This window comes from Pseudophryne corroboree, chromosome 3 (genome assembly GCF_028390025.1).
Source record: "Pseudophryne corroboree isolate aPseCor3 chromosome 3, aPseCor3.hap2, whole genome shotgun sequence".
In the NCBI taxonomy this organism is placed as follows: Eukaryota; Metazoa; Chordata; class Amphibia; order Anura; family Myobatrachidae; genus Pseudophryne; species Pseudophryne corroboree.
The window spans coordinates 664,946,606-664,964,442 of record NC_086446.1 but is presented as its reverse complement, the minus strand read 5'-3'; the positions used below and the strand labels follow the sequence as shown (position 1 = coordinate 664,964,442).

Genomic DNA, 17,837 nt, shown 5'->3' with positions numbered 1-17,837 from the left:
TATTAAATATAACTATGAAGTGTATTGACTGTAACCAAGTCTATGCATAAGTGCTGCCAGTCTGCAGATCCCCTGCCAGAGCCCACTGTTCAGTTTACCTGCTGGGCTGCTGTATTATAGTGGCTAAAGTGGTGAGGGAGCTGAGGGAGGGCAGCCATGGAGGGGGCATCAGTGAGCACTCCTGCAACCAGTGCCAGCAGCAGGGGTGGTCAAAGGGGACATCTGTACCGGCCCCCAAGGTTTAGAGGAGCCCCAAGAATATGTTGCTTAGTGCCCATTAGGGATGTGGGGATAAGGTGGGAGCTGGGAATGCAGCATGGAGTCATGGTAGATACTAGATTCAAGTGGGCGAAAGGACCTCTGACATCATGGGGTGGAGCAAGTCCAGCGGGATAGTACTGTTACTATCCACGTCAACAACTCTTACCTTTAGTAACCTGGTGGCGAACAAGCCGAGCGGAGCGAGCCACTGAGCCCGAACGAGGCAAGCGAATCGAGCCCCCGAGGGTACAATTTGGGACCCATGCTGTGAACTTGCTCCACCACCTGGTGACGTCAGAGGTCCTTTAGCCCACTTGAATCTAGCCACAACCATGGGGTCATTGGGGAGAGATATACTGGTGGGATGTGCGGGAGGAAAGAGAGAGACACACACACACACACACACACACACACACACACACACACACAGAGACTGTGGTGTGTGTGGAGGAGGAAGGAGAGACATACATGTTTATATGTGTATTGATAAATATCTAATTATTTATTAACAGTTTCTTATATAGCGCAGAGAGAGAGAGAGAGAGAGAGAGAGAGAGTGCGAGCAAAGGAGACCAAACATGTAAAGCAAAGGGCATGTTTTGATAGAAAAGCACACCATCTCTTAAAGTGCAAACAAGCAAAAAAATGTAATCCATCAAAAGGCAGTCAGCCTATTCATAAGCATCATCAGGTAATCACATAAGCAGCAAAGAAGTGTTCTGTTTTAAAACATTGTTAAATAAGCAGCATAATATTCATCTATTGCTGGGAACTGTGTAAACAAGTGAGCTGCATATATATATATATATATATAAGGGGGCCCAGAGATATCACTGTACAACAGCAAACAACAGCAGTGGGTGATCTCCCAGGGTGCGCGGTGTCAGCTAGAGACAGAGCCAGAAAGAGGCACCAGCAGCTGCTTCAAAGTGACAGTGGAGAGGACGTAGCAGTAAGAGCAGCCAGTCAGGGGAGTTGCCACAACTTGGATTGACAGGGTGCCAGTCACAGGTGCCAGGTGAGAAACCTGAGTGACAGTTGGGCATATCTACTGTAAAGGATGAGAAGATGGTGGTGGGGGGGGGTTAGATGCGGCTGGCCGATTAAATTTTTTTTTTTAGTTCATTTGTGGGCGGTTGGATCGGGCAGTTTACAAACTATTAACAAGTGCTGCTGCCCTTCTTTTTGTGTCTCTGATCTTCGGGGGGCCCCTCTGATCCTTGGGGACCAGTATAGGTGTCCCCTTTGACTCCCCATATCGCTAGACCTGGTTGCACCAAAACGGATATATTGCCATTAGAGATGAACGGGTTTGGTTCTCTGAGAACCGAACCCTAGCAAACATCACATCCTGAGTCCGGATTTGAGTCCGGCTCGGGACTTCCCGCCAGACTCGGAAACCATAACGAGGCAAAACATCATCATTCTGCTGTTGGATTCTCGCGGGTTTTGGATTCCATATAAGGAGCAGCGCGTCGCTGGAGAGTGTAGCGAGAGGATGTGTCTCTCTCCTCAGTGTCTGTCTGTGTGGGAAAGTGGTGTGGTGATCTGCTCTGTCTTATGTGTCATTCCAGTGCTGTCTTGTGCTGCATCAGTCCAGTGGCGGTGTCTTATGCTGCATCAGTCCATTCACAGGGGTGGTGTCCTCTGCTGCAAAATATCCAGTGCTGCTGTATAAGTCCAGTCCAGTGCAGTGGTGCTGTGTAGTGCTGCATCAGTTTAGTGGTGTTGTCTTGTGCTGCATCAGTCCATTCACAGTGGTGGTGTCCTCTGCTTCCATATATCCAGTGCTACTGTAGAAGTCCAGTACAGTGCAGTGGTGCTGTGTTGTCCTGCATCAGTCCAGTGGTGGTGTCCCTGTGCTGCCATAAGTCCAGTGGCACTGCCATATAAGTCCAGTGGCACTGCCGTATAAGTCCAGTGGCACTGCCGTATAAGTCCAGTGGCACTGCCGTATAAGTCCAGTGACACTGTCGTATAAGTCCAGTGGTATTACTGCCGTATAAGTCCAGTGATACTGCCATATAAGTCCAGCGGTATTACTGCCGTATAAGTCCAGTGATACTGCCACATAAGTCCAGTGACACTGCAGTATAAGTCCAGTGGTATTACTGCCATATAAGTCCAGTGATACTACCTAATAACTCCAGTGGTATTACTGCCATATAACTCCGGTGGTATTACTGCCGTATAACTCCAGTGGTATTACTGCCGTATAACTCCAGTGGTATTACTGCTGTATAACTCCAGTGGTATTACTGCTGTATAACTCCAGTGGTACTGCCGTATAAGTCCAGTATTACTGCCGTATAAGTCCAGTGGTACTGCCGTATAAATCCAGTGGTACTGCCGTATAAGTCCAGTGGTATTACTGCCGTATAAGTCCAGTGGTATTACTGCTGTATAACTCCAGTGGTATTACTGCCGTATAACTCCAGTGGTATTACTGCCGTATAACTCCAGTGGTACTGCCGTATAAGTCCAGTATTACTGCCGTATAAGTCCAGTATTACTGCCGTATAAGTCCAGTGGTACTGCCGTATAAGTCCAGTGGTATTACTGCCGTATAAGTCCAGTGGTATTACTGCCGTATAAGTCCAGTGGTATTACTGCCGTATAAGTCCAGTGGTATTACTGCCGTATAAGTCCAGTGGTATTACTGTCGTATAAGCCCAGTGGTATTACTGCCATATAAGTCCACTCCAGTGGTGCAGCCATATAAGTTCAGGGGTACTACCATTTTAAGTCCATTGGTGCTGTCCTGTGCTGTATATTATTTTCTCCAAATAAAGGGGTTATTAATATTGAATCAAAATAATGTTTACAGGGTTTGCCCTGTGTGGTTTAGGGATATGCTCTTCTGGGCCGCATATTGTTATATAACTCCTTCTAAATAAAAGGGTTGTTATCCAAATTATTTTAACAGGCTTTGCCGTGTGTGTGGTTTAGGGGTACACTCTCCTGTGCAGGGCCGAAACTAGGAGTTTTGGCACCCGGGCAAGCCATTAACTTAGCGCCCCCCCTCGCATTCAAGTGTATATGTATATGTATATATATATATATCAGCAAAAGATGCGGCACTGAAGCTGATTCTCCGTAATTAAGAGACACACACGGTCCTGCATTTGAAACGCAGGACCGTGTGTGTCTCTTAATTACAGAGAACCAGCTTCAGTGCCGCATCTTTTACTTCTGTATCTACTTACACCTGCATGCTGACCAACAGGGACCCTCCCCAGCGTGGCAAGCGCAGCGAGCCTGCAAAGGGGCTTGCTGCGCTCGCCAACCCCCCATCCCCCGACGACATTCCGCTCCCGGGATACCAGCGTCGGTATGCCCGGTCACGCATACCACACCCATACAGATATGTAGTGACACACCTAATCACATACAATCACACACATGCACACATTCATACACACATATAGCAGTCACAGAAACATACAGTGCCCCTTCCCTGAGTTATACTCACTGTTTAGGCTGTGCTGCTCTTCTCCCCTCCTCTCTCCCACGCTGTTGCTGGCTGGCATGGTGGCACTGTGTGTGCAGTGCCGTTTAGCCCCGCCCCCTTTTCGGACCTAGAATTTCATGTTCACTGCAGCAGTGGCTGCAATGATTAAAGGCTCTAGCAGTGGGGTGAGGGGTGGGGGAGTAGTAATTTGTCCCCCGTGCCCCCTCTTAGTGCTGCTCTGCTGTGCCGATCACAGCACGCTGCAGAGATGAAACTGAAAGTAAAGTACAGCTCCCGGCAGCAAAGGCTGCTGGGAGATGTAGTTTATTTTCAGTGTCATCTCTGCGATGCGCTGCGGTGTGTGTGCCGCGAGCTCCGCCGGCTGTAACAAGGTATCGCTGCCGCAAAGGGAGGGGGCGTTAGGGGGGGTTAAAGTGACAGTCTCGGCGCCCCCTCCAGTCTGGCGCCCAGGTCACATGCCCCCCTAGCCCCTCCCTAGTTTTGGCTCTGTCCTGTGTCACCAATATTGTGCGTGTATTACATCTGGGCAAATTCTAGCATGTCCCATGTTTTGCACATACAATTCATTTGGTGGTGCAGAATTTTTTGAGAAATGACAGGGGCATGCAGGAGATGCTGTCAGAGGCCCGAAAAATTGCGGGCCACTTTTGACATTCATCCACTGCATGCCACTCCTAGGTGGGCCAGGTGTTTGTGCAGCACACTTGTGTTGCTTAGATTAGCCATCCAGTGACCTTGGTGCACCTCTTTTTTTATATGCATTATGTGCTGTTTGGGGACTATTTTTTAAAGTGCCATCTTGTCTGACATGGCAGTGCCACTCCTAGATGGGCCAGGTGTTTGTGCCGCCCACTTTGGTCGCTTAACTTAGTCATCCAGCGACCTTGGTGCAAATTTTAGGACTAAAAATAATATTGTGAGGTGTGAGATGTTCAGAATAGACTAGAAATGAGTGGAAATCATGGTTATTGAGGTTAATAATACTATGGGATCAAAATTACACCCAAATTCTATGATTTAAGCTGTTTTTGATGGGTTTTTGAAAAAAAAAAACACCCGAATCCAAAACACACCCGAATACGACAAAAAATTTTCAGGGAGGTGTTGCCAAAAAGCGTCTGAATCCAAAACACGGTTGCGGAACCGAATCCAAAACCAAAACACAAAACCCGAAAAATGTCTGGTGCACATCTCTAAATATTACTATTCCTCTTTTGATTAATTATTATTTTCCTTTTTGATACATACTTATGATCTCTTTGGAGGAGTGTTTGCCTAATATAAGATAGAACTAGCGTCTATTAAAGTTTGTTAGTCTAATATGTCAGGTTACAGACTTATACATGTGCTGTTTGTGGCCTAGTTTTTGAAAAGTGCCATCCTGTCTGACACTGCAGTGCCACTCCTAGATGGGCCAGGTGTTTGTGCTGCACACTTGTGTCGCTTAGCTTAGTCATTCAGCTACCTCATTGAACCTCTTTTTCTTTTTTGCATGATGTGCTGTTTGAGGCCTATTTTTTAAATCTACCATCCTGTCTGCCACTGCAGTGCCATTCCTAGATGGGCCTGGTGTTTGTGCTGCACACTTGTGTCACTTAGCAAAGTCATCCAGCTACCTCAGTGCAACCTTTTAGCCTAAAAACAATATTGTGAGGTGTTCAGAATAGATTGGAAATGAGTGGAAATTAATGTTATTGAGGTTAATAATACCATAGGATCAAAATTACCTCCAAATTCTGTGATTTTTTTTGCTGTTTTTGTGTTTTTTTTTTCAAAAAATTTCCAGATCCAAAACCAAAACCCAAAAGGGTGGTTTTGGCGAAACAATTCCAGATCCAAAACATGAGCAATGATCCAGATCCAAAACCAAAACACAAAAAGTGCCCGCCACACATATCTATTTGCCATACTGTAGTTGTACATGTTTTATATGCATTCACAGCAAGACAATGCTTGTTTTAAGCAAGTAAGATAGAGTTATGTCTATATCTAATATGAGCCCCATATTCTGCATGTATATGGTCCATTTAGAGCTTTCTTCACATGTAAATTTTGACAATTCTATTTTAAATTAAAACACTGTAGACAATAGAGCCATCATTTAATTCATGCATATATTTTATTGACTCCATTTCATTATCGTATTTATTTTGATTATGAATTTTTTTGATGGAGAGAAGCCTAAGAATTTCATAGAAAGAAATGATTAAACCAATGTTATATGTAGATCAAGATAAAATTACTAAAAGACAAAAGATAATGAAGAGATGAAATCTTTAGAATACACTATTTTGAGAGATGTTTGAGCTTTACAGGTCCTGCTACAACAAACACTTCCTGGTGGTGGAGCGGTTCAGCTGCTCTCTTGATTCTTGGTAAACATCCTTGATTGCAGCGGGAGTGTTCACTACCATTCTTACAGATAAGGAGCTTGCACTGAATGTACACAGATGAATGTTTCACAAATCTGAAGGCACTGAATCCAAAGCGAACTGTGTTGTTTGACGAGGAGTCATACATTGTATAACCAGGAACTCTGCTGCACCTGAAATACAGAGAGAGAATAGATGAATTATGGAGTCCATTGTTATAACAGATAAAGAACAAAAGTCATATTTTTATAATTATTATTATTATTATGAATGAAGAAACTAATGCTAGCCCATTGATCACCTTACACCATTAATTGTAAACAGCGGTGGCTACTACCTTGTTGGAGGAGGAGGGCTGCCACTGCTGCCGGGTCTCACACTCATTGTCCCTGCTGCGACTGCTGCTTGGGTCCCAGCACCTGTGCTATGTACTGTACAGTTCACAGATGCTAGAACCCAGTGCATGCTCAGTAGCGGCAACGGTACTGTGCATGGGAAAAACTACGGCTTCTATGTACTGACTCGGATGCAGCCCATAGATGCCAGCTAGGGCTGATGAGGCAGGTAGCTGGTTTCCTACAGAAAGCTAGCTCTCTGCCTATTGCAGCTCGGTCTGGCAGTCCCGGAGGGAGGAAACACCTCCCAATGGGACTGTCTGTAGTGTCTGTGACTGATAGGTAGGACTTTCAATAGGATGTCACTGCCAGTCACAGTGAAGCCAGTGCAGTCTGACTCATCTTGCTTCACTGTCAGTGAGCTGGGTAGCGGATTTTACCTGGGGGGCTGCAGTACCGCAGCCTATAGGTTAAAACTGCCACTGATTGTAACCAATACACTTGGTGAGAATCGCATACAGTATGTGGCAGGTTAACATCAGAAGTAACAAGCATGTATAGCCATGATTGATGCTAGAATAGTGATAGCATAGCGCTATGGCAATATTAGTAGTAAATGGTAAAGTTGCATTACCCTATATGTACACAATATAAAAAAATTTAATTACGTTTTATTTACACCAGATAAAATATATCCTAGACAGTGAGAATGTTGCATTTACAGTATAAAATATATGTAATACATACATAAAATATAAATATAATACAAACTTTTTTTACCCTTTCAAAATCAAATGGGAATCTTCTTTCTTTCTTTCCACAATCCAATTGAAAATATCAATTACACAATGAGAATAGACAATTGTAATGATAATAATAATACTACTAATAATAATAATAATAACCATAATATTATTAATAATAATAATAATAATCCTATATAATTAATAGCTAATGCTGCTCCTCACCTCTATGGGGGGGAAGTTAAGTGTTTTGCGTGCCGGTGGCCACTAGATGGTGCCCGCCGGAGCAATTCAAGTGTTGCTCCATTCAGGCACGCACAGCCACAGGCGCTGATATTAGTGTTATGTTGTTCCATCATTTTGACGGGCTTGTAACTAGTATATAATATAATATTATTATACAGTAGCAGCCACATTAATGAGTAAAGGGCTATATGCATACAGCCAATCAGAAGTGGCTAGCTAGTACTACTGATAGGCAACATAACAAGTACTCTTATTCCACTGGGTTGCAAACACAGATGTAATACATTATGCTTAGTTCTGAAAAAGTTTAATCCAATTGAATAAAATGTGTCAGTCAGAGCTGGTCCTAGGCATAGGTAAACTAGGCAAATGCCTAGGGCATTTGGTATGCCTATTGGCACCAGCAGTTTCTGCTGATTAAAATGATATGTGACATGCCTATGTGCCAGATACAGCCACAGTTACACACAGTATATAGGCATGCTGCATATCATTTTAATCAGTGGAAGCTGCTTGAGCATCCTAGCCACAAAGCAAGGTAAATAAGATGCATTTAATAAAAAAGGCACCCGATGTTAGCAGAGCTGCCCGCTGACTCACGCTAGGAATCTCCTGCTGTGCGGCGCATTGAGGCAAGATTTATGAGAACACATCTGTATCCAAGCAGAGGCAGAGGTCACAGTGTTAGCGGCCATGTGAATGCTGTGTGCGGGTGGGTTGGTTCTGCAATAGTGTTTGGCATATGTGTAAGGGGCATTATGCGTGTCATGTGTATAAATGCATTAATAATATGTGAGAAATGTGTAAGGGGCACTATGTGTGTCATTATGTGTATAAGGGCACTAATAATGTGCAGCACACGTGTGTGGGACATTATGTGTATACGGACATTAATAATTTGCAGCATATGTGTAAGGGAAATTATGTGTGTCATTATGTGTATAAGGGCATTAATAATGTGTGGCATATGTGTAAGGACTCATTATGTGTATGAGGGCATTAATAAAAGTTGGCATAATGTGTAAGGCGTGGTACTACTGTGTAATGTAACGTGAATTAGGGACACTATCACATGATAAAATGTGAATAAAGTTGCACTACTGTGTGGTTTAATTTGAATTGGGGGTACCATTGTGTGGCCATACCCCTTCCCAGCAAGAACACACCCCTTTTTGGGCTGTGCGCTGGATGTGCGCACTGTTCCTATTTAAAATATTGGGGGTAGGAGCACCAAAACAAAGACTGCTATGGGTAAGGTGTGATAGTGCTGGGAAAGGGGTGCAGGGTCAGAGGCGGAACTAGCGGTGGTGTTAGAGGGCACCAGCCAAAATCTTGCCTAGAACATCATATTGGTTAGGGCCAGCTCTGGGGTCAGCAGAGGCTACCTATAAAAAAGGATAAAATAGCACCTACAGTATGGTCCTAGACTCTTTAGGAACTTTGTTTACAAGTTGATCCATTATGCCAGGTCCTCGTTTCATATATCCCTAGTAAATATCTAGTGATAAACCATTTGCAGACCAATATACAGTAACTGGAAACCAATATTCTATGCAATCAGCTATGGCTGTTTCATGCTAAATGGTAACAAAACTATGGCATTCATATTTGCTGATTCTGAGGAGCAGCCTACACTGTTGTTATAATTGATGGATTTGTCAATGTACTAATTGCACCAAATATTTACTATATAGTGGCAATTATTTGTTGCTAATCAGATTTTTTTTGTGTTTCAGTCTTTGGTTTGCATGACAAGTTAAAATCTAAGGAACTGTACTGTTTGTTTTGTTCCAAAGCATATAACTATTGCACGAGTCCAGAAAGACAATGGGGATCATTCCAACCCCTTCACACGCAGCGGTTCTTCGCTGCAGTGTGAACGGGTCGGGACTGCACCTGCGTGGCGGCCACAATGTGCACGTGCGTCGTTGCCCAGCGACGACGCCAGCGGAAAAAGTGATCACAGCGGCAATCGCAAGAAGATTGACAGGAGGAAGGCGGAACCGGGCGGCAACTCACCATTTTCGGGGAGTGGTGAGTCCAACCCAGGCATTTCCAGGCATTCCAGGTCGATGTCTGACATCAATTTCGGGACCTGCATCGCTGGAACGATTGCACAGGTAACTCTTACCCTGGTTTTCTTTTACAGGAAACTTTTTTTGCAGATCAGGGCTGCACAAGCGTTCGCAGCCTTGCTATGCCAAAAAACCTCCCCATAGGCGGCGTCTAGTTGATTGCACAGGCTGCAAAAAGTAGCTTTGTGCGATCAACTCGGAATGAGGGCCAATGTGCTACTGTTTCCATACCGTACTTTGTCAATCTTTAAAATATATTAATTATTTATTTTTACCTATTATAGTATTGAAAATTATATTCTTGCAATTATTAATTTTGTGAAAGCCTGAGATTATTATTTTGTTACATATATTTTTTTTTCTTTACCCTTAATTTCAGAGGTACTGATAATGTACTTCTTTTTCAGTGAAAGCCATTATACAATATTACTATTGGTAGTAGTAGTAGTAGTAGTAGTAGTAGTAGTAGTAGTAAGAATAAGGGCCCTCATTCCGAGTTGATCGGTCGCAAGGCGAATTTAGCAGAGTTACACACGCTAAGCCGCCGCCTACTGGGAGTGAATCTTAGCTTCTTAAAATTGCGACCGCTGTATTCGCAATATTGCGATTACTAACTACTTAGCAGTTTCAGAGTAGCTCCAGACTTACTCTGCCTGTGCGATCAGTTCAGTGCTTGTCGTTCCTGGTTGACGTCACAAACACACCCAGCGTTCGCCCAGGCACTCCCACCGTTTCTCCGGCCACTCCTGCGTTTTTTCCGGAAACGGTAGCGTTTTCAGCCACACGCCCCTGAAACGCCGTGTTTCCGCCCACTAACACCCATTTCCTGTCAATCACATTACGATCGCCGGAGCGAAGAAAAAGCCGTGAGTAAAAATACTTTCTTCATAGTAAAGTTACTTGGCGCAGTCGCAGTGCGAACATTGCGCATGCGTACTAAGCGGATTTTCACTGCGATGCGATGAAAAATACCGAGCGAACAACTCGGAATGAGGGCCAAGGGGTAAGTTTACAAAGGCTTCAAAAAATGAAAAGTGGTGATGTTGCCCAGAGCATACCAATCACTTTTGTCTATCATTTTCTAGGAAGCAATATGAAAATGATAGACAACATCTGATTGTTTGCTATAGTTTTAACCAGCATTTCATTTCTGACCATACTGAGAAACTTTGATTTAGTTTGTGTAAGGAAAAAAAAAAATCACTATTAGAGGGTATCATCTGATTTTAAGGTTCCCCATGTGGATAAATACAGTATTTATGTATATATAGTGCTTCTCTGCTAATATTGTTAACATCCCCATTGTCATCAATACCTATTAACCTATATTTATGGTAGGGGTTGGTATGAGAATGCTTGTATTCAGTATGTATCATGTTTTTCTGTATTACAATAAGTAAATTCCAATGGAGAAAGGATTGCAAACTGCACTTACATTACTACCAATCATAAACAAAACAATATTACTTGGGTGCTTTTCAAAAAAGAAAAAAAAAACTATATATATATATATATATATATACAGATGTAGCCACCTTTATCTTGAGTGGCCGCGGCGTTTGTCCCGTTCGACCATACGCAGCGTACTGTGGCGTAGCGAGGCGCGCCTAGCCACAGAGAGGCTATCTAATCGCACGGAGACAGACATTTGACGTTTGGCGTTACCTTTACATGTAATACCTGCGATCAGCCACCAGATGTCGCTTTTTACAATCACCACTGCGCATGCGTGTGGTCTCCCGTATAATACAATACTGACATACATAATAAGGACTACTTTACTAAGGCGTCTCATTACGCTGCATACAGTAAATACTGTACTCATTACGCTGCATTATTTAATACAGTACTGTATATACAGTACGACACCGACGCAAATAGTACAGCATACAGTATATGATCCATCTACAATACTTTATGAATACTGTATGTGAGCGTCCAAGTCCCGCAGACAAAACACAGTACTGTAAAACCAGTAGTGTACACTGTCGCAAATGGATGTGTGTTACAAGTTCACTATTGCCTCTCAAGATTAGGAATTTTCTACAGTATGTTATCGTCCTAATCCCGTAGCCATTACAGCATAATCAAAACCAACGGATTTATACATTTGTCTGCGGCGAAGTGGTGAAGTGTTTCGCTTCCTATACTCAGAGTCCAGGGTTCGATTCCTTAAGTACGAATGCATGTTACTGTAGTTTTTTTCAGACACTTTATTATTTTTTTTATTCACATACTGTAAACCAGGGCATACAGTAGCTGCATGAGCGGTTCTATGCGATCGAGTCCGGTGTACCATAATGTGCAGGTTCTATGCAGGTTAAGGTTCTATGCTCCGTACACAGTACACATACAATTCTGTAGCTGGGCAGACTGAATAGAAATGGCTACCACCTATGACTCCTTGCCCCACAGAGGCCCTAGGCTACGGAGCAAGTAATAGTCCAGATTGTACAGACTATGGGGCAATGCTGAAGGAGCGTCACAATCCCCTAGCTAAAATACACAGTATGCATATTATGGTACACCGGACTCGATGACATACTGTAGCACACTGGCAAAATGGCCGCCGCCCCTGAACCCTTGTGCAGGTTATGGGGCAATGCTGAAGGAGCGTCACAATCCCCTAGCCAAAATACACAGGGGAGGGATAAGCTACTGTAGGATTGCATACAGTATTACGGTACACCGGACTCAATCGCATAGCACACTGTCAAAACGACCACTACCCATGAACCCCCACCTCCTGAACCCCCACCTCGTGGCAGGCAGCAGTTGGGTATGGAATGAGAAATGGCATAAGCTGTGCAGGCTACGGGGCGATGCTGAAGGAGCGTCACAATCCCCTAGCCAAAATACACAGAGATACTGTAAGCGAGGTCTATGCACATTACAGTACTGTACGTTACACCGGGCTCGGTCGCATAGCAAACTGACAAAACACAAGTTTTACAGTACATACAGTAAAGCAGGCCAAAGCTGCAGGAGAGTTTCTACTGTAAAGGTTCTATGCACCGTACGGTAATGTACACATACCTGTACAATTCTATAGCAGGGCAGACTCAATTGAAATGGCTACCGCCTGTGACTCCTAGCTCCTAGGAGGCACTCAGCTATGGAGCAAATAACAGCACAGATTTTGCAGGCTACGGGGCAATGCTGAAGGAGCGTCACAATCCCCTAGCTACAATACACAGGGGTGATAGAGATAATCGAGTGGCTGGAGGGGGGTCCCCTTGATTTAAGGGGCCCCCACTCCTCCAGGGTACTCCGGCCAGGTGTGACTAGTTGGGTATTTAATTCCATGGCCGCAGGGACCGGTATAAAAGTCTCCCCCGGCTGTGCATTATCTGTCCAGCTAGTGGAGCCCAGTGCTGATTCAAAAAATATGGGGAACCCCTACGCTTTTTTTGTCCCCCTTATTTTTTGCACCAGGACCAGGCGCAGAGCCCGGTGCTGGTTCTAAAAAGATGGGGGATCCCGTGTCCATTTTTTCCGTATTCCTGCCGGAATTCGACTGCAATTGCATATACAGTACTGTACCCCTTAATGTCACTGCTTACAGTATACAGTATTTAGACATGAGCTTGTGTACAGTATCTGTCATGAGGTGCTTTTTTCACTGACACTATAACTTTTTTCTATTGTGATATACTGTACAGAGGCGGCAAACTAGCCAAACGGGAATAATCAGCTTCTGCAGAATAAAATGAGATGCTACAGTACATGCCTATATTCTGTGAGTGACTGCGGCTCTATGAAATTAAATCAGAAAATTTAAATATGAAATGCATTACTAATGTGTGGCATTACAGTACTGTATGTGTATAAGGTGTACTACAATATTTTCTGGTGTAACATAAGGAAAGGGCACTACTGCATGGTCTAATGCAGTGGTTCTCAAACTTGGTCCTCAGGACCCCACACAGTGCATGTTTTGCAGGTAAACCAGCAAGTGCACAGATCTATTCATTACTAACTGACACATTTTAGAAGGTCCATACAGTAGGTGGAGCTAATTTTTTCACTTGTGATTCTGTGAGACCTGCAAAACCTGCACTGTGTGGGGTCCTGAGGACTGAGTTTGAGAACCTGTGGTCTAATGTAAATAAAGATGAATGTGGTGGGGTGTAATGTGAATAAGGGGCATTACTGTTAGGAGTAATGTGGTACTATGATATGATGTCATGAGAATAAGAGACACCACTGCATGATATAATGTGAATAAAGTTGCAGTACTGTGTTGTGTCATTTCATCTTCGGGTATTATTGTGTTACCATGCCCCTTCCCAGCAAGAACATACTGTACACTGTTTTGGGCTGGCACTAAATGTGCACATTGTTCTTATTTAGATTATAGGGGGTAGGAGCGCCAAAATGGGTGATGGTGCTGGGAAAGGGGTGCAGGGTTAGAGGCGGAAATACGTAGCATCTGTGCAAGAGGGCATCAGCCAAAATCTAGCCTAGGGCATCATGTTGGTCAGGTTTGGCTCTGATAATACTGTATACTGTACTCTTACTGTACTTTGCATTCAATACAGATACTGTTTGCACACAGGTTTTACATGAATCATTGGCAATGCTGCAGGAGTGTCTCATTAGGCAATCTAAAATATACCACGACTATGGGTGGGGATACAGTAGGGAAGTTCTGTCACCATAAGCTGTCTGCTGTGTATAGCATATTTCCATCTGAGATGCATTTGTGTGTTTGTAATAAGAAAAAAACATTTTACTGTACATTTAGTGGATACAGTATTTCTCCCCCATAATGACGTATCATACTGTACAGGTACCCTCATGTACTGTACCGTACCATACTGTAAAATTGAATATTTATTGGAAAAACATCAATATTAATGTAAAAATAAAGTATTACAACATCCGATTCCATGTACTGCACTGATCAAAATGTACAGTACTCTTATTCAGGACTTATAAAACTGAAAATAACTGTTCATACAGTACACATCAATAACATTACTACTGTATAATATTCTACATTAGTTTATGCAATAATCAGACAAAGGCAATTTTATCATTTTTTTTAATAATGCACCAATTTAAAATTTTAAACAGAAAATACAGAACTACATATTTGTGGCTTGACCATTTCTTTCAACTACAACAGGTAATACTTTATACAGGTGATTTATATAATTATTACAATGTTCAGGTGTGAGTACTTCTAGCCAAAATTTCTTTATCCCATCCACCAGTTGCTGTTTTGTTGTTGGCTTTGCAACACTCCTAACGTACCTCTTCAATTGAGCCCACACTAATTCGATTGGGTTCATGTCTGGTGATCTATATAAAAATAAAAAAAAAGCGTATAGAAAAAATTAATTACATTACAGTAAATAGAGAAAATTAAACATACAATATTGTACTGTTTATTAAACAAAAATTTTTTTTACAGTACTAGAGTGCTATCCAAAATTTTACTTGTACACTGTTGAAAGAATACTCACTCTGGTGGTGTGCGTTCCCAATTCATACCTTTCTCTTCCATAAATTTGGCTGAGGCGGAGTGTTTAGGATCATTGTCTTGGAATATCCTATGGTGAGTTGGGTAATATTTATTCACAAATGGCACCATACATTTCTCTACTATTGTTTCTTGGAAAAATTTCTTATCCATGATTCCTACAGAAATCAAAAAATGTTGTTCATTAATAAGCAACTCCTTTTATTGTGCAGTTACACGTACTCTACAGTACAACATGTATTTTTACAGAACACAGGCACAGAATAAAGTATAGTACTGTACCTTCGAAAAATAATAGGGGACCAGCTCCTAATCGTGATATGCCTCCCCATACATGGACTTTCAATGGATGCTTTGGGCGTGGTTTTAAAGAGATATGGTTACGTTTCCTGAATGACATTCTGGAGAACCGCTCAAGGGCAACAGACGATTCATCCATTGCTGTTGGTTTATGCCTTAGAGGACTCGGACGCTCGCATTTGTAAAGCACGGTGTTTTCCTCCGCCTCCGGCTAGCCTGTTGCCCTTCCCCCATGGGAGCCTGCACAGATCATGCAGTAGACAGGGAGGGAATGCAAATGCTGGTCATGTGCAATACACAAACGCCCACTGTAGTACTGTTTTGCTCACTTACAGTACTGTACTGTAGGTTGCATTTAGCGTAAAGAATCGCTCCTGCAGATGTACTTTGATTTACTGTATGTGAAACCTGTGTGCATCCTTCCATTGGATGTACTGTATTGGAGAGAAATTTTTTTTTTTTAAAGTGAATGTCACGGGAACACATTAAAAATAAGGTTGGCACTTCCTTCCCATTGGTGTTGGTTTACAGTATGCCGTAGTGTACTCGGACGCTCATGTAATTGCATTTCAAAGGCACAGTATTTTCCATCGTCTCCCCCCTACCCCCATCGCCCTTCCCCCCTGGGGGCCTGCACAGGGAGGAAATTCAGGTCCTGTGCAATACACAAACGCTGAAGATCTACAGTACTGTTTTGCTCAGTTGGTAGCGTCAGAATACACTCATTTCATTCCCGCTGTTTAGGTGCATTTAGCGTAAAGAATCGCTCCTGCAGATGTACTTTGATTTATGTGAAATCTGTGTGCATCCTTCCATTGACTGTCTTACAGTGTAAATAAAATAATACAGTGCATTATTACAGAAAAAAAAAAAAAAAGAAAGAAAGAAAGCACATCAGGTCTCGAACCCTGGACCCCCAGCGAGGGAGGTGGGAGCCTTCACCCCTAGCCCACGACGCCTCATGAGAGATTTCCAATTTCATGTGTGAAAGTACTGCAAACAGCGGCCGGCCCCCGCCCCATTGCTGTTGGTTTATGCCTTAGAGGACTCGGACGCTCGCATTTGTAAAGCACGGTGTTTTCCTCCGCCTCCGGCTAGCCTGTTGCCCTTCCCCCATGGGAGCCTGCACAGATCATGCAGTAGACAGGGAGGGAATGCAAATGCTGGTCATGTGCAATACACAAACGCCCACTGTAGTACTGTTTTGCTCACTTACAGTACTGTACTGTAGGTTGCATTTAGCGTAAAGAATCGCTCCTGCAGATGTACTTTGATTTACTGTATGTGAAACCTGTGTGCATCCTTCCATTGGATGTACTGTATTGGAGAGAAATTTTTTTTTTTTAAAGTGAATGTCACGGGAACACATTAAAAATAAGGTTGGCACTTCCTTCCCATTGGTGTTGGTTTACAGTATGCCGTAGTGTACTCGGACGCTCATGTAATTGCATTTCAAAGGCACAGTATTTTCCATCGTCTCCCCCCTACCCCCATCGCCCTTCCCCCCTGGGGGCCTGCACAGGGAGGAAATTCAGGTCCTGTGCAATACACAAACGCTGAAGATCTACAGTACTGTTTTGCTCAGTTGGTAGCGTCAGAATACACTCATTTCATTCCCGCTGTTTAGGTGCATTTAGCGTAAAGAATCGCTCCTGCAGATGTACTTTGATTTATGTGAAATCTGTGTGCATCCTTCCATTGACTGTCTTACAGTGTAAATAAAATAATACAGTGCATTATTACAGAAAAAAAAAAAGAAAGAAAGAAAGCACATCAGGTCTCGAACCCTGGACCCCCAGCAAGGGAGGTGGGAGCCTTCACCCCTAGCTCACGACGCCTCATGAGAGATTTCCAATTTCATGTGTGAAAGTACTGCAAACAGCGGCCGCCCCCCGCCCCATTGCTGTTGGTTTATGCCTTAGAGGACTCGGACGCTCGCATTTGTAAAGCACGGTGTTTTCCTCCGCCTCCGGCTAGCCTGTTGCCCTTCCCCCATGGGAGCCTGCACAGATCATGCAGTAGACAGGGAGGGAATGCAAATGCTGGTCATGTGCAATACACAAACGCCCACTGTAGTACTGTTTTGCTCACTTACAGTACTGTACTGTAGGTTGCATTTAGCGTAAAGAATCGCTCCTGCAGATGTACTTTGATTTACTGTATGTGAAACCTGTGTGCATCCTTCCATTGGATGTACTGTATTGGAGAGAAATTTTTTTTTTTTAAAGTGAATGTCACGGGAACACATTAAAAATAAGGTTGGCACTTCCTTCCCATTGGTGTTGGTTTACAGTATGCCGTAGTGTACTCGGACGCTCATGTAATTGCATTTCAAAGGCACAGTATTTTCCATCGTCTCCCCCCTACCCCCATCGCCCTTCCCCCCTGGGGGCCTGCACAGGGAGGAAATTCAGGTCCTGTGCAATACACAAACGCTGAAGATCTACAGTACTGTTTTGCTCAGTTGGTAGCGTCAGAATACACTCATTTCATTCCCGCTGTTTAGGTGCATTTAGCGTAAAGAATCGCTCCTGCAGATGTACTT

At 43.4% G+C, this 17,837-nt stretch overlaps 1 protein-coding gene across 14 annotated transcripts in view; it reads right to left on the bottom strand.

Annotated features, from left to right (window-relative positions):
* Positions 1–5,828: 5,828 nt before the first annotated feature.
* The window catches only part of LOC135056544 (deleted in malignant brain tumors 1 protein-like), a 244,276-nt gene continuing 232,267 nt past the window's right edge, over positions 5,829–17,837 (bottom strand). For 13 of the 14 annotated variants that reach the window (XM_063961862.1, XM_063961863.1, XM_063961867.1 and 10 more), the window contains one exon: positions 5,829–6,278. In XM_063961862.1, the coding sequence (XP_063817932.1) occupies positions 6,020–6,278 (259 nt within the window). In that variant the 3' untranslated portion in view covers positions 5,829–6,019. Of the gene's footprint in view, positions 6,279–15,043; positions 15,151–17,837 lie in introns of those variants that run through there. The other variant, XM_063961872.1, reaches the window with a different exon arrangement.